Source organism: Oculina patagonica, chromosome 1 (genome assembly GCF_052425735.1).
Source record: "Oculina patagonica isolate OP01 chromosome 1, crgOcupat, whole genome shotgun sequence".
Taxonomy (NCBI): domain Eukaryota; kingdom Metazoa; phylum Cnidaria; class Anthozoa; order Scleractinia; family Oculinidae; genus Oculina; species Oculina patagonica.
The window spans coordinates 25308971-25326849 of NC_135758.1; the positions used below are offsets into that span (position 1 = coordinate 25308971).

General features: G+C 39.9%; 3 protein-coding genes across 5 annotated transcripts in view; all 3 read right to left on the minus strand.

The window, feature by feature from the left end:
• Positions 1–17879, minus strand: part of LOC144642756 (TNF receptor-associated factor 2-like) — an 81641-nt gene that overhangs the window by 45720 nt on the left and 18042 nt on the right. The window lies entirely within an intron of this gene.
• Positions 1–17879, minus strand: part of LOC144642707 (TNF receptor-associated factor 2-like) — a 61081-nt gene that overhangs the window by 20747 nt on the left and 22455 nt on the right. The gene's annotated exons all lie outside the window — the stretch shown is intronic.
• LOC144642833 (TNF receptor-associated factor 2-like) lies at positions 477–8355 on the minus strand. The gene is made up of 8 exons (XM_078501926.1): positions 8259–8355; positions 6220–6407; positions 5283–5337; positions 4990–5094; positions 4240–4415; positions 3858–3933; positions 3168–3257; positions 477–2967 (listed from the first exon to the last, which is right to left on the minus strand). Exons 2-8 carry the CDS (start codon positions 6357–6359, stop codon positions 1912–1914), a joined length of 1698 nt encoding a protein of 565 aa, XP_078358052.1. The 5' UTR covers positions 6360–6407; positions 8259–8355; the 3' UTR covers positions 477–1911.

Below are 17879 nucleotides of genomic sequence, written 5' to 3' on the forward strand. Positions count from 1 at the left end.
TTAATTTTTTTTTTTTCAATTCTTAGTGGAAATTTCTTGTATTGACTGTTTCGTTCTTATTATTTCCTTTTTTATGATTGTCACTAGCAAAAAGGAAAACTACTAACTAATACTATAATTACTAGATTACTAGTATACTTAACACTAATACTACTAACTGTAAATAATAAATAAAAATCGTAAACAATGTTTAAGCTTTTTGTGATGTCCAGAATAATGAAAGGCTGATAAACTCACCACGATCTTGATTTTTCTGGATATCGAGAAAAACCGATCCAATATTTTTACATTGGCCCGATTTATACTAGTTCATAATTCGTCTGCCAAGACGAATTATGAAGATAGTTGGTCTGGACGGATGATCCGTCTGTTTGCCCGTATTTATACACAGACGAATTATCGCACGAACTAAAAAATGCTCGCCTAATTAAAATGCAAGTTCGTCCAATTGTTGCAGAGAAACTACTGAACCAAGATGTTAATTTAGTCTAAAAACTGAATGGACACTTGATTCCTTGTTAAAACCTTTCTTATATAAATATTTACAAGAAATGATTTATTTTATGTTGAAAACATTTCGCGTGGTTATATAACTAAAATGTCACTCGGGCGTATTAGCTTTTCTCTTAGTATTATTTTTGCATGAGGGTTTTTCATTTTTCCAGGGCTTGAAATGAACTAACTACCAAACTTAAACGTACAAATTTAAAGAAGTAACTCATATTTTTTAAAATACTGTTTGTAACTTCTTAATGTTTCAAATTAAAATATATGTTTATTTATTAACAGAAATCTAAAAAATGATATGGTAAAAATGTTATATATAGTATTAAGATAAGCTATCCGTCGTGTACAGTTTCAGCGAAACTACACGATTTGCACCTTAGTGAAGTAAGGAAACGTATAATTAATTAACGAACGAATTAATTAAATTAATTTATTATTAATTTATTACAGTGACTCATCCCCAGTCACCTCGTATAAAACAAACTCGTGCTCTAAGCTGATGCCTAAGCCTGGTTCACACTTGTGAGATAAGCTCAAGCACGAGCATAAGCACAAGAAAAGGCTAGTATGCACCGAGGTGAAATAAGCACAATCATATGCACAAGAAAAAGAAACGTTACCTCTTGTGCTTGCGTTTATGCTTATTTCACTTGTGTTATGCCGTATTTCACAAGTGGAAACCAGCGCGAAATAAGCACAACCACAAGCAGAAGATTTGGCAGTTGACGTGACCCCTGTCATGTAATGTTCTTAAGAATCTAAAGAACTGCGCTTGTGTATGTCGTCTTGTACTTGGGCTTAACGCAAGTGTGAACATCCTTGTGGGTATGCTTGGGCTTATTCTTGTGCTAATCTCACAAGTGCGAACCAGCCTTTTAAGCTGTTATCTGCGTCTTCAGTGGGGGGGGGGGGGGGGGGGGGGAATCAGTACCAGACTATGGCGAATTCCTTTCTACGAGACCGGACTGAACCCGCAGTTTTGGTCCCTAAGTTGCTCAGCAACTTTTTCGCGCCATGATGACGTGACTACTCTCGACTGCTTACCCTTTTCTTTGATTGAATAATACAAAGAGGAAACTATGCGAGTGATTCGACAAAAGATTTGTTGAAAACGGCAATTGGTCCCTTGCAGCGAACGGTCACATTTCCAAAATGTTCACATGGTAGAAAAATCCGCCATGCTGGACGGCAAGTTCCACTCTGGGAGGGGTGCACTCTGGGACATTCAAAAAAAGCAAGTCAAGGATGACTGGTTGAAGTCGCTTTGTTTTGGATGTCCCAGTGCGTTCCTTGTACTCCAGCAAGGTGTTATTTTGTACCATGTAATGGTTAGCTTCAAAAGTCCATTGTTCCTTCGATGGTCTCACTTACACTGTAACTCACCGTAGATTATCTGAAGGCGTTTTACAGATCCACAGTATCAACAATGATTTTAAGGAACATGGCATCATCCCGCACATAGGCGTGGTTATTTAACTCGGACAGTGGGCAAAACAACGGACACCCACTGGCGATGTTTGACTCCCGCCTGGGCCGCTGGAAAGAAGAGCTGCTTGGATCGGGTCTGAACGCATCGATCACGTGTTCAACATTATCCTGATCCAACAGCATCATGGTGACCTTCTCTCTGAATGGCCAGCGGAGTAACGCGTCAAACTCACCGCGCATGACAACGAAGAACAGCGACAGGTGTGTTCCCTTGCCCATGCCGTCCCCGTTCAAATACAGACGCGCGCACATTTTGTACCCGTGGCGACTGGTGTAGAAACACGGGCTGTAAATGGACGTCTGTCTTCCGGTGATGGCGTCGTTTCTTCTACGAGCATAATCCGTTATTTTCCACAGCAGGGTCCCATCATAGGTAGAAACTTGCTGTTGTCTAACATACTCCTCGATGTCTGAAAGAACAACGTTTCTGAGTGCCATGTTGTGCTCTGTGGACTCCATTCTTCGCTCAAGTCGCCTGACACTGTCCACTGCGCTGTCCAACTGTCGTTTAAGTGACGATACCTCCTGTTTCACATCGTTAATTTCACGCCCAGTCTCGCTCAATAGGAACTCGATGTTATTACTCCCATTTTCGGCATTCGTAAGACGTCTAGAAATCTCTTCCGTCATATTGCCGGGCTGCAGTGAAGAGAACGTCGGCGCAACTGGTTGCCGCTCACAATGGCTTGCAACTCTCCTTTCCAACCTTGCCAATCTCTCGGAATTGTCTTGCAGCTTTTGTCTCACATCCGTTGTCTCGCGTACAACTGTGTCTATGCTTGATATAGCATTGTTAATGGACCTTTCGGAGCCCCTCATCCAGTGATCGCTGATACCACCACCAAATGCACCGCCAGTAGCAAGCTGGCTTTTTACTTGTTCCTCCAGACGTAGCACAAACGTCAACAACAGATTCAAGTGGAATATCGAGGACAGTTCGTTGTGTTTTTTGGCCTCCGATTGCTTCATTTTCTGTGAAGTGAATGGTATAGATTGATCCCGTTGGTATTTTGACAAGGACAAATCGTCCGTTTTCCCCTATTTGTGTAACAAACAATTGATTTTCCGATCACATCGGTGTATGATTAACCATTCTCAAAAGGATTTCGCCCAGTTCAAGGCTTGTTATTAAAAATAGTTAAGGGTAAAACTAGGAATATTTTGATACAAACCTTGCTCTCACTGCAACCAATCTGTTGAAATGCACAGTTCCTCTCGACTGCTTCACAGTCACCATTGATGGGACTTATGTGATTTGCCATCTGTGTGATGGCGGAAGAAAGAAAAGAACGTAATCTTTATTTATCTAAATCCCGTTTGTTTAGGAATACTGAAAATACTTGGTTTGTATAGGGATGTTCAAAGTCAATCATTTTTTCTCTCTTTAACAAAATTGTTCTGCAATATTGTCCGCTCGAAAAGCCTGCGTAAAGGTCGATTTACACGGTACGCTTTTTTCGCATTCGACAAGGATACGACACGCCTACGACAGTCGCAAGCGAGTTGCAGGTTTGATTTACACGACACAATTCGTTAGGCCTGTCGTAAGCAAGTCACAAGCATGTCGCATGCGACAAAATCGTACCGTGTAAATCGGCCTTAACCCATTTTCTCGGACTAATTGTCGTCATGAATTTATACTGGCACTTAAACATACAAGACCACCAGCAACAAATTGCCTATGTAATCACAGCGCTTGGAAAAATTGACCCGAAATAGGATTGTGTTTGGATAACAAGTCCTAAAACGCACAAGCTGAGTGTGGTGGAATGGTTCCAAGTCAAACTTGTTGCGGCGTGTTGTCCATCCAAAAATATCTTAACAAATTGATTGTGAGAAAACAAATATTAAAACACGGTTACCTCTCCATGCGGAATTCCTTCTTTGCCACAGCCACGGCATTGCACGGGATACTTTTTACAATCCTGTGCTTGGTGATAACCGAGTTTGTACAGTTTTTAATTTGATAAGATCCATCAGGTAATCCGAGGTGTAAGCAGTCCGAAGCAGAATGGATGATAACAGCCACAATAGATTACCGCAAAAAGCGGTTAAAGCCGACGAAGAAGAAGTCGCCGGCCATATTTATTTATCAGCAGACAAGTATTATTAGTGTCTTACCCAAGAACAAAACTCGAACCGCCCGATCCCGATTCGAACGTTCTTATCTTTACACTATCGCGTCTCCAACTTCATACTCTGAAGGGAGCTTTGACTGACTTCACAGTGCAATTCAGCTAACTTACTTTAAGTACAATCGCTGTAATTGTATCTCCACAAAAGGGACAAGGTTGCGAACGATAAGGACATTCCTGTTCCACGTGTCGCTGAAGATCTGATCTTTTGACTCGTTCGCGGCAGTTGTAGTTGGAACAACTCTCTCTTTCTGCAGGGCAGGACGAAAGGTGTTTCAATACGAGCTCAAGCGGATGATATAACATTGCTATAATACTTTCAAAACTAAGATCTCATGAAGCCCCATTTGCTGTTTCATGTACACACGTTAACACTGGGATCTCAAAAAACGTTTTACCACCAAACTCGTTCTAGTTTTCTGTAAATGTTGAGTTTAGGCGGATCCACTTTTACTTTGAAAAACAGCTGTGGATGCAGACGAATTTTTACCTGTTTCCCCGTGCTACGTTTAGTTATACGTCACAAGAACGTGCATTTTCTATCCTGTTTTGCTCAGCAAGGTAGTATTAATGGGGTACCTTAATGTCTTTGCTACATAAAAGTGGTTATGAGAGGTCCAAATGCAAAAATCTGAAAGTGCGCGTTTATTCAGTTATAATTTACCTACCAATACCTATATTTCTCCATGCCATAAGGAACATAATATAATGCTTTGAGATTCTCCTTCCATCCGCTTCAATTTTTTTGCTTAAGTTCTGACTGCCACCAACTGTTCGCTCTTCGTCCTTAACCATTTTACCATTGATTATCTAACGATAAATTATTTTGACTAAAAACGTTAGCTACTATATAACGTACCTCAATGTATCTTACTTCGCCTTTCCATACGCAGCCATCGCTTGCATTGGGACACGTGACTACTACAGAAAGAACTTCACGCTTCATAAAGTTGTCAAGGAAGACCTATAATATGACATCGATACGGTTTTAGTCATCCGTTGAATCTTCATTTAACTACAGTCTAGACTAAGGAATTCCATCGAGAAGTGTGTACAAAACTATGAGAACCTTAGCATGGTGAAACAAGTGTGCTTTTTGGTGTCATTTTATCTTAAAAATGGCTTTACAGTAAAAGGTATTTACACATCTACCTGGTCCTCTGCAAATGGTGTCTTGTCAACAAGGCAGATAAAACTTCCATCATCCCTGTGTAATGAAATAGAACATTGAAGTTTAAATGGCTGACAGGGATTTTTTGCATTATCCTTTTTAAAGCGTAAAATTTTTAAGTATGTTCAAATCCTTAAAATTGCAAGTAAGAAAGGTGAAGAGACAAAAAGTGTTCAAGAATATTAAAGCGGCAAATGTTGCTGGTTTTATCATCATCTTCATCATTTCATCATCATCATCATCATCATCATCATCATCATCATCATCATATCATCATCATCATATCATCATTATCATCATCATCATTATTATTATTACTATTATTGTCAGAGACGACCGTCGTGCCTTTGGTTGGAGTTTAATAGCAAGTAAACTGAAAAAAAAAAGCATTTCAGAAAACGCTAAGAGGTCCTATAAAGAGAGTTGGCATCTATCCCGTCAATAAATGCAAAACACGGTCATGCGCGCGAGAGGACAATTTTTCCCCCAGCCATGTCTGTGTCACATCGCGGTGTGTTATGTTGCACACAGTCGACGTACCACGTATGAAATTGTTGGGTTCAATGTCACAGAAGTATAACTCGATTTTAACTTGTGCAAGTAGCAGTTTTGGGGGTGGACCGGCAGGGTGTAATTGCTAATTGGGTGCATGTTTGGTGGCTCCTCGAAATCCTGAAGAATTTCGTGCGACATTGCTGACACGGCAAGCAAGTTCTGAATTTTAAAATTACATTACGAAAATTGCGACAGCAGCGAGATCAAGTAGAAAACAATACACCTTTAATTTTAATTTTAGGAAAAAATCGACAAACAAAGAAACAGAAAAATAGACAGAAAATAGAGAAAGTGATTTTTTCCCTGCGTGTCCTGTCCTTTCCGATATTTTAAAAAGAGGTACAGTCGTGATTTTCCAGTTACCTTTTGAGGTCTGTGATGCAGGAGTTGCAATAAACATGGCCACAGCCTGTCTGGACAGGATCTTTCAGAAGGTTACCGCACAGCGAACATAAATATCTTGCGTCGACATTGCTGTTCATAGATAATATATACCCTGGCATTGAGGTAAGTGTTAGTCTTATGTCTGTCTAATTAAGGCGCATGGTTCCCTGAAAATAGAAGATATATAAAAAATAAAAGTTAGTGTAGTTTGGCATTTAACATTCTATAGCTACGAGGAGTTAACGGTGGAAAAATACGTAATGCAGCAGACAACTCGTGATGTCATCGCGGGCTTACATTGCGGGCACCTTATATAGAAAGGAATATATTTTATTTGAGATATTTACGGCGTTGCTAAAGCAGGGAAAGGCCTTAACCGATTTAACAGTGCTTCTATAACTTCTATGCTAAAAGACATTTCACACGAAACAGTTCAGACAAGAGCTGTGATGAACTCGACTTCCAATCTTTCACTAGATATAGTAAAGATAGGCATGGGTGACTTACAGCGATCTATAGAAAGTTTAATTACGGTATGGCTTTTTTGGCGGGTTCACGGTTGCTCATTTTTCGGTTGCCAGCTTCAATAGTTAAGATGTGGGATAATAAAAGGAATAATTTTGTGTTGGTAATTCTACAAGCCTAAACACGCGCAATCCCTTCCTTGTCCACAATCGTCTAAGTACAGCCGTGGAGTCTTGGGGGTATTATGCACACTAGTACGGCCCCAGGACAGGAGAGTAAAACGAGACGTGATTGCAAATTACTTACCATAGGTTAAAAAGTACATGCTAAGTAAGGTATGCACGAGAAATAAAGTCAGATTATATGGGTAAAATGGAGTACGTTGAGGGTCGTTGAGGGGTATTGACGGCGACAAGAGCAAGGCAAGAGCTTACGATTCTGTAATTTAATTAATTTATTTGATAACCGTGCTCAGTAAGTAGAAGAAAGAAATGAAATGAAGCGAAGATAATTAAGTAAAGGAGTTTGTTGCAGCGTAAGTCACGGAATTTGCATTATAGGTATAAGCACGCGCCATTAACATGCCACATTGACAGGAATTAGTGTCGACTCATGCTCACTAGATTTCGTGCTCTGTACAAGGGTATACATGTATATAGCTACGGTACTACATTATCTATCTTCCGACAATCTGACTTGGCATAACGACATTTCATATTCAACTTAAAGCAAAGTGTAGTTTGACTAAAACGAAATTGAAACAATTGAGCACTGCTTCAATTTACAGAATTTAGTCGGAATTTGTAGCAGCCATTTCCTTCCGGGCTTTCACTGCACTGATCTAGACACTTATTCGAATGATAACGTGAACCGAAATTGTTGCCAGTGATTTAGTTTATTAGTTCAACAGCCCTCCGCTGAATTCAGTTTGGGTGATCATGAAATTGTGTTGCCATGGTAAGACTGTTCCTGTCAGCTTCTTTTGTATACAATCAGTGGGGCGACTGCTTCCGTAGTTAATCTCAAGAGTATGGTTTTACGAGGTTGTGTAGTTCACCATTTCTATCATTTCGCGCATTGTGTGGTTATTGGGTGATATTCGTTGTTGTTGGTACAGGGTTCCTTAGCGTATGTGGCCGGGTTGTGCACTGTTATTTTAACCAGAACTGGGGTTACAAGAAAATTCTTGTACCACAGAACCTCATTGTATTTGAAAGAGGGCACGACCTGGCTTAGTGATTTCTAAGAATTAAGACGACACAGACAACAATCAATAGTAAATAATTTAAAACCTTCAAGGTTTCTTTTCCTCGATCTATTGCTATCAATTCCTTTTCAAACCATTGCTTTATGCCCAACTGACTAAGCACAACCCATAACTAACCACGGACAAAACTCGTTCAAAGCACGCAGCTACAGATACACTTTGTCTACTTTGTCAATAGTTCTGAGTCGAAATGCAACTCATGGCGCTAGCTCTGTTTAAAGACGAAACGTCGCTATACACTTCTGCACACTGCATTTCATTTTGTTAAACGGCAAGATTCACTTACTTTCTTTGCAAAAGGATCGGTAGCTTGGAAGCATAACATGTTTGGTGACATTCCTTCTATCTCCATGTCCCGTGCCACACAGGTTTCAATGTATTTGATACCACTCGGTCTTCAGCAATTCCGGAATATTTTTTTGACACGACAATGACCTGTCCAAATAACCCAAAAGACGGGGAATCCCCGAAACAGATTGTTTATGTCCAAGTTTTGTTTTGAAAGAAGTTACGAAATACAAACGTTGTTCGCAAGCACTGTAGATTGCCGGCACCGCCACGTACAATGCCCGATGAAATGATTATAATGGTTGTATGCTCAGAGCCGTATACTGTACGACAAACACATTCAACTAGAAGAAACGTGACAATACGATAAAAAATTAAAACTATTTAATGAATTACCTCAGCGACTCAATTTAGCCCATGTTTGCTATTTTCTTTTCGGCAACCAATCATCGAACAGTATGTAGATTTCTTTCACATCAGTTGTTTAAATCGAGCGAGTTTTCCGCTCTGTCGTCAAATGCAGGTCATCACTGTGGTGTTCAGTGGTGTAGTACTTTTTTTCAAATAAACAAAAGCTATTAGTTAACGTTCTATGTACGGTGAAACCTCTTTGTTAACAATTTTGTTCATACAAAAACTACAACGAACAAAACATAATGGAACATGGCATATAAAAAGCTTAGTAGCGTTGACAAATTTACCAATCTTACGTCGGTTGTACTAATGAATGCACTTATGCACTGACCCGTGGAACTCGACAAACAATGCAACCGGTGAACGATGAAACCAATAACGGAACAGGACGTATAAAATTAAAAGCTTAGTTTCTTTGCTGAAAAGTACAGCTGACGACGGTGTTTAGTTTCCATTTTTACTGTTTACAAAATGTATTCATGACAATGTTCTATAAGCTTATTCAAGAAATTTGACATTCTTGGTTGATTGTCTTGCTTGTTGCTGTGCCCTTTCTCTAAACTGGCATCAGGTCATCAACATCCTCTGTACACTGAACTGGGATCCTCTCAGCTGGGGAAAAAAATCATAACATACCTATTAACAAAACACCATCTTTTGACGGTTAAAAAGGTTGGGTTGAGGTTGATAAACAATTTTGTTCCCCTACACATGTGGGTGCCTCCCGAAGGATTTTGGCCAATTCTCGTTTTAGAATTGGCGGCGAATCCTGCATCCGAGATGGCGTTCATGATACACGGCAACATTATCAGGAAAACGAAAAAGATAATTTTTAGCTTCACCAATTCAAAACGTTGACATTACATTTGTTAATATATCTGTAATTAAAAAAAACATTTCACACACGAGTTCAGATACATGTTAGGATGATCTCATTAATATGTATAAGATCTGACGTCAATAAAGTCCCGGATGTTGTTGTTCCTCGAAGTGAAAACATGGCGTGGCGTGTTTGATCTATTGATCCGAAAATCCGAACAATCCTCCCCCCGTCATGAACGAAACAGGTTATGGGCCCAGGTCAAGGTACGGGAGACTACTCTTCGATGGGGATGAACGGAAATATGAGCAATGGGAAGTCAAGTTTCTCGGATACATGCGATTGCAAAAGTTGAAGGATACGATCACTACGGCTGAATTTGAGGACGTTAATGCAGCCAAGAATGAAGAAGCTTTCGCGGAGTTAATACAATTTCTAGACGACAAAAGCCTTTCCCTTGTAATGAGAGATGCACAGGATGACGGGAGGAAAGCATTAAAGATTTTAAGAGCACACTACGCTGGTACAGGCAAGCCGAGAGTGATCTCGTTGTACACGGAACTGACCTCGCTTGTGAAGTCAGCACACGAGACAGTGACAGACTATGTCATACGAGCAGAGACCGCGGCAACAGCTCTTAAAAATGCCGGTGAAACCGTGACGGATAGCCTTCTCATAGCGATGGTACTGAAAGGCCTACCAGAAGAATACAAGCCGTTTGTTGTCGTTATTACTCAGAGCGAGAAAGAACAAACATTTGGCGAATTTAAAGTGGCCTTACGAAGCTTCGAAGACACAGAGCGAGCGAGTATAGCGACGGGAAATCACTCAGTTATGAAAACTGAACACAAGCAAGAATCCCAGCCGAATATCACCTGTTTTCAATGTGGCCAGCCAGGGCACATTGCTCGCTTCTGTGGTAATAAAGACAAAGGCAGGAACGGACGGGGGCACTGGTGCAACACGTGCCATAATTCATCACACAGTGACAGAACATGTCGACGCAAAAGAAAGAACAAGACCGACAAAGTCAGTCAGGCTTCTGAGACTTTGGAGGATTCTGATGAGGAAGTGGAGCATTCATTTGCATTTGAGACCAATGCCTATGTAAATGGGAACACTACTGGGAAGCCAAATGCCCTACTGGTGGATTGCGGTGCGACCACTCACATCATCAATGACGAGTCCAAATTCAGCAAATTTGATGACAAGTTCACACCAGAAAAGCACTACATCGAGCTAGCAGATGGGACACGATCCAACAACGTGGCACTCAAGAGAGGGGATGTTGAGATAACCATCATGGATACCACTGGAAAGTATGTCAGTGCAACACTGAAGAATGCGTTATACATTCCTGCATACCCGCAGAACATATTTTCAGTGCAAGCTGCGACTGAAAGAGGTGCTTCAGTGACTTTCAATCTCGACTCTGCTGAATTAGTTTACAAGGATGGTACCAAGTTTAACATCGAGAAGCATTGTAGACTGTACTATCTTAGTACCTTCGACAAGAATGACACTGACTCTGTTAATTATACTTGTGACCTGAAGGGTTGGCATGAAATACTAGGACACTGTAATTATGAGGACATCTTGAAACTAAAAGGTGTAGTGGAAGGTATGAAAATAAGTAATAGTAGTTCTAGTAAACCCCAAGATTGTAATGTTTGTATTGAAGGAAAGATGACCCAAAGTAGGAATAGGAATCCTGATGCTCGTGCTACTGCACCATTAGAATTAGTTCATACAGATTTGGCTGGACCTATCGATCCAGCTTCTAGAGAGGGTTTCAGATATTCCATAGCTTTTACAGATGACTATTCAGGAGCAATTTTTGTATATTTTCTGAAACGTAAGAGTGACACTGTAGCTGCAACAAAGAAGTTTTTAGCAGACACAGCACCATACGGAGAGGTCAAATGTATTAGATCGGATAATGGTGGTGAATTTATTTCTCAGGAATTTAAATCTCTGCTGGAGAAAAATAAGATAAAGCATGAAATGTCTGCACCCCATTCTCCCCACCAAAATGGGACGGCAGAGCGACACTGGAGAACCTTGTTTGAGATGGGAAGGTGTTTACTCCTGCAAGCCAATCTGGGCAAAGGGTTTTGGCCCTATGCGGTAATGGCAGCTGCGTACATTCGCAATCGGTGCTTTAACAACCGCCTTAAGCAAACTGCATACTTTGCTATCACTGGCAAGAAGCCAAATTTGTCAAACATGAGAGTTTTTGGATCTGAATGCTATGCATATAAGCAGAATAAGAAGAAATTGGATCCCAGGTGCACCAAAGGGATTTTCCTTGGGTATGATAAAGAGAGTCCTGCCTATCTGGTGTTAATCCCAGAGACGGGCAAGATTATGAAGTACAGGGTGGTGAAGTTCCCTAGGAGAGGGGTACATGTTGAACGACAGACCCAAACTGAAATTCCACTGGGTGATGATGATTTCATGCCATCACGACACAATACTAACCCTGATACTTGTAGTGAATCTGATGTTGACAGATCCGGAGAGGGTCTGGATGAACTTGCTGAAGGACCTAAGGCTGAGAATGAATCTAGTCCTACTTCACAGCCTCGTGATGAAAGTGTGAGACGCTCCACGAGGGAGAGAAGACCCCCAGCTTACCTGAGAGATTATGTCACAAACATGAAGGATAGTGATCAGGTACTGACGAGTGTAGATTACTGTTACAAATTTTCTGCTTTCCCTCAAACTTACCAAGAGGCTATGGAATCACCTGAGTCTAGTAACTGGGAGGCAGCAATGAAGGAAGAGATGAATTCTCTAACTGAGAATAACACATTTACTTTGTCTCCTTTGCCAGAGGGCAAAAATTCAGTGGGGGGCCGTTGGGTGTACACTATCAAAGAAAGTTCCAATGGTGCTAAAACTTACAAAGCAAGGTATGTTGCTAAGGGTTACAGTCAAGTGAGAGGTGTTGATTATCAGGAGACGTTTGCACCAACAGCTAATCTCACATCAGTGCGTGTGCTAATGCAAATGGCAGCACAACACGATTTGATTTTGCATCAGATGGATGTGAAGACGGCATATCTCAATGCCCCTATTGATTGTGAGATCTATATGGATCAAGCTGAGGGCTTTGAAGTTCCCCCGGGGAGTGAAGGGAAACTTGTGTATAAGTTGAACAAATCTCTGTATGGATTGAAGCAGTCGGGTAGGAATTGGAACCATGTACTACACTGTTTCTTGCAAGAGAATGATTTTGTACAAAGCCCTGTTGACAATTGTGTGTACACCAAACAGGTTGGAAGTGGACTTGTTGCTATGCTTGTCTGGGTGGATGACATAATTATAGCAGCAAGCGACATGGTGTTATTGTCTAAAACTAAAGAGATGTTGAACAAGAGGTTTCATATGAAAGATCTGGGTAGACTTTCATATTTCTTGGGTATTCACTTTGAGCAAGGTGATGGCTTTGTAAAAATGGACCAGAAGAGGTATATCAGTAAGGTGCTTGAGAGATTTGAGATGTCTGATTGTAAACCAAAACCTACACCTTCTGAGCAGAAGTTTGAGTTTGGCAGTGAAAACTCTGTTGATCCAAAGCGATACCGTGAAGCAGTGGGTAGCTTGGTATATGCTATGACATGCACCAGACCAGACATATGCTGGGTTGTTACTAAACTGTCTCAGTTTCTAACTAATCCCACAAAGGAACACTGGGTAGCAGTGAAACATGTACTGCGGTACTTAAAGGGGACCCTTGACTTTGAACTGTGCTATAGGAAATGTGACAATGGTCTTACACTGATAGGCTATAGTGATGCTGATTGGGCATCATCTACAGATGACAGACGCAGCATCAGTGGGTACTGCTTCAGTTTGAATAAAGCTGGTCCACTTATCTCTTGGAAGTCGAGAAAGCAGCCAACAGTAGCTCTTTCATCTTGTGAAGCTGAGTACATTGCCCTGGCAGCGGCAGTTCAGGAGGGCATGTATCTCATTCAGATAGTGAATGATGTTGGTGAGGTAAATGATCCTGTTTTGATCTTTGAGGATAATCAGGGGACAATTGCCTTGTCCATGAATCCAGTCAATCGACAGAGATCCAAACATATTGATGTGCGATACCATTTTATTCGCAATGTGCAGAATGCAGGCAAAGTAATCATTAAGTATTGTCCCACCGCCGATATGGTTGCTGATGTCATGACCAAACCAGTTACGAAGATTAAGTTGCAAAAATTCAAGAGTTATATTTTTGGTTCTTAAGACATTTGAGTTTTAATATAGAAGTAATGTACAAGAGTTCTATATTTTGTTATAGTTTTACTCATTTGTCAACTGATAGTAAGCTGTATGTTTATATTTTAGCAATATGACCCTGTTCATGTGATTTTAGAACATACATAGGAAGAGAGTAAGCTGTATGTTTATATTTTAGCAATATGACCGTGTTCATGTGATTTTAGAACATACATAGGAAGAGATCAAGTGGGGGTGTTAGGATGATCTCATTAATATGTATAAGATCTGACGTCAATAAAGTCCCGGATGTTGTTGTTCCTCGAAGTGAAAACATGGCGTGGCGTGTTTGATCTATTGATCCGAAAATCCGAACAATCCTCCCCCCGTCATGAACGAAACAATACACTCACCTTCGTAACAGTGCTGCTCAATAGGTTCTCTCTTATGCTGGTCATCACACATGAAGCACAAGTAAAAGCACCAAATAAACGACAAACACCACTTCACCATTCCAAACAAGCATCGGTATATTCTTCTGTAGGTGTAGCGAGTGAAGAGCATATTTTTTTCTTACGAAAAGGCCTGTCTGAAGGTGGTGCACAGTTTCAGCAGTTAAGTATTCTTTTGACTTGACTTTGAACCCGCTCACTTGTGTTGTTCCGCTTCTTAATCTTCTCTCTTCTTATAGATGATAGATATGTAATATTCCCGTTCTCTGTTATATTTATACACAAGTATCGTCATCGGTCATGGGCGGTCACGCAGACGCGCTCACGCATGAAACGAAAAAAATATTAATATCGTCTATCACAATATGCGACAGGAAACCCGTGAATGTGATGGTCTGTTTGTGTTTTTGTTTTTCGTGTTTTGCGCTTACTTTGTGGAAGTCAGTAAAAGTCTTAAGGTCATTGCCCTGTTTTGCATTGCGCATCCTTACTGCGCAGAATTTTACGCGTAATTAGCGCGCGCGCGCGAGCACATCAACAAAATGGCGGCTTTTTTCTATGCGGCTTAGTCCGCGAGAGAAGTAAATTGTCACTTTCTCCTAAACGAGCCTGGTGACCTATCAATTTTTTCTCAAATTTTGGGTGTAGCGATCAAATTCTTTCTGTAAAATGAAAACAGATCAATTCATGTGTTTGAAAAATAAATTATCGCTAAAAAGTGTACTTTGCCAGTACTCGCAGAGGAATTATAAAGGAATTATATGGAATATACATGGTCTTCCTGCTCCTAAACGAATCTGGTGACCCCCTTTTTTATTTCAAAATTTAAGTTCCCTTGAAGTAATAAACCAGTAGGCGAAGTTTGGTTAAAAATCTATGTTCAGTTTTATTTCGGGGCAATGACCTTAATTGGTCAGATCATCTAGCTAGTGCGAATAAGTTAAATAACTAATTTTTACGCAGGTGGTCATGATCATGCATGGTCAGTAATCCTTTCGTTCAAGTTCATTTGAGAACCTTTTGTTTCCAATAATGACAAAACGGCAAAAATTTACCTAACCCTTATAATAGGCAACCTCAGTCCCAAGTTGTATTATAGGAAATTAACGATGCATGTTATAACGCCAATTTCCAAAATTCCCGTTAATTTTATGCACCTTTCTTTACGTCATTGTTAATTTATCTCACTTTTATACAGCATTGTTATTTTAAGACACCTATATGTCTTTCCAGCAGAGTTACATATATTATTAAAATCCACCTCTCTTTCAGAGTCAGTCTGCACATCGCCATTCAATATATATCGATTTTATTTATTTATTTATTTTTTGGTTTCACAACGCTTGTTATCTCCAAGGGCAAATGGAGAAACCGCTCACTTTTCTTCTACTTTCTTGCGCTAATTGTCTATCGCGTTTCTGTCTTCCCATCTGTTGTTTGACATCAATGACTCATTATTGTTTTGTCTTGTGAAAAGCACAGGTAGCTATAGAAATCATCACGCATAAAGCATCAAACTCGCGTTAATTAAATGCATGTTAATATAAACCACAAGAAAAATCGCGTTAATTAAATGCATGTAAACACAACTTTTCGAAAATTCGCGTTTATTTTTTAACGCGTAGATTTTGTTTGCGTTGTTAAAATGCTCCGTTATATTCCTATTATAAGGTATACATTATTGGTGCACCTGACTTGTAGCTCTTTCACGGGTCGTTAAATACTTTATTATCGTTAGTGGTTTTATCACAGGAGTATCAGCAGTTCGTATTATGTGATCGTTCGGGCGAGAGAAGTTCTAAAAAAGAGTATAAATTGTGCGATCGAATTGTTGGAAATTTTTAATAATTCAATCCAAACGGTAGGTCAGCCTTTCTGTTTTTTAGTTGTTCGTAGTTTAAGTGTTCAACTATTCCAAACATCATCCTTAAAGCCGATCGCCGCTGTAAAATTCTCTCCGAACGCAATGCCCGCTGCCTGTTCACTTACTATAACTTTCACCACAAATACCACAATATCAGAAAGGGTGATGACTTATAGTAATAGGGGGGCTGACATCAATTATTTCTAAAGCAATTACTCGCCTAGCAATATCACCGCTGATAGTCCGGGTCTCTGGGAGCTGCTAGATCGCGCGCGAATGCAAAGTAGAGCCAATTTCACATTGTTGAATAAGAAAGTGTTACGCATACGCAATTTAATAAAAGATAAATTTCAAACTGTTAAAAAAGACCACAGGAAGGAAATGGCCGTAAAATCGTAATGAGAGTTTATCGACATAAAGTGCGGTTACATTTTCTAAAGCGAGTAAATGAGAAGAGATTTCACGATGGATACGGTTGTAAGAATGGAAATTGCATGTGGGGGAGTATGTCATTGCAACCCATTTATCATTTTTAAAGACCAATTTGATCCTGAGAAATAATGTGTACAACAGCAAACAACAGACAGTTTGGAACAGACTAAAACTACAGTTTTATTCCACGTAAACACTTAGAGGAAGAATTTCAGTGAAGTGCACATCGTCAATAAAGCATTCTCGTTCCTAAAGGCCGCGATTCTATTGGTTAGCACAAATAACGAATTCCGTGGTTGGTTTCAATTTGAAAGCCAGCGATGTACGGACTTGCACTCAGTTCTGTTTGGGTAGCAATCAACTCGGATGAGTTTTGTGCTCTTGCTCAGAAATTGAAATCGATGGTGAAGACCTAAAGAGTCACAGCTTCTGCAGACGCCGAGAATGCGAAAAGTGAATTATAAAGAAATTGAGTATGTATGGTTCGCACAAAAACTATAATAGGTTTAAAATTCACACAAAGACTAAAATAGGTTTTACAATATTTAAGCGCAACTTAGTGCCGTAAAATGATGCATGTATGCGTTATACAATACACAGCATTTGCTACAAACGACCAAAATCATGGTATACGTACAATACAGAAACTGAATGTATATAATACATTTACATTGCATACAGTAAAACAAAGAGAATAGGAAAAAAGGCCAACAAATTTTAGAAAAAAAAATGTTTTTTAAATCTATTTTTATCTATTTCTTTATTTTTGTGAGCCGACTTTGTTTGTGTTATCCGTTCCAGCCTTCCGCTTCAGTGGATAACACAAACCTCGGCCTGTAAGATTCAAAGTTAACTCGAAGCCCCCCTCCCCTGGGGCAGGGGGGTAGTACTTATTGACATTTTAGATGGCGTGAACCACTGGGTCTCCGGTAACTTTAACCCCACACCAGTTTCGTTTTGCAACCCTATTCTACAGTTGACACCAAAAAATAAACGGTAATGGAAAAAAATCTTTGCTGTATTTTTCATCACCGCTGATTCTTTTTAAGCTTTTTTTTTAAAAAAAAGCCTATCCCAGGCTCGTTATTTTTAAGAAACTCTAGTCAAGTATCCACAGTGATGAGAATTTTCAGTTATGTAAAACAGTTTTTCATTTAAAAATGTACTTTTCCATTTAAAAATGTACTTGATTTTTTGGGTAAATGATTTCCTGATTCAACCAATAAGACTGCAGATAAATTTGAAACGTAATCTCCAGTAAATGAGTTCCTGTTTTAACCAATCAGCCTCTTTCTTGGTTACTAATTAATTCACTCAGGAACTCAGTTCCCGAATAAGCCAATCAGACTCAGGAATATTTGCGACGGTTGGACACGAATGTCACGCTATCTTCTTGGCCCGCCAAAACGTTATTGT

Bases quoted from the DNA above. Each gene is read 5' to 3' on its own strand.
- LOC144642833 (XM_078501926.1), bottom strand. From the start codon at position 6,359: ATGCCAGGGTATATATTATCTATGAACAGCAATGTCGACGCAAGATAT. The intron at 5,338-6,219 runs GTAACTGGAAAA...TTCATTACACAG, and splicing joins TGCATCACAGACCTCAAAAG to GGATGATGGAAGTTTTATCT. The intron at 2,968-3,167 runs GTTTGTATCAAA...TTCACTTCACAG, and splicing joins TTGGTTGCAGTGAGAGCAAG to AAAATGAAGCAATCGGAGGC.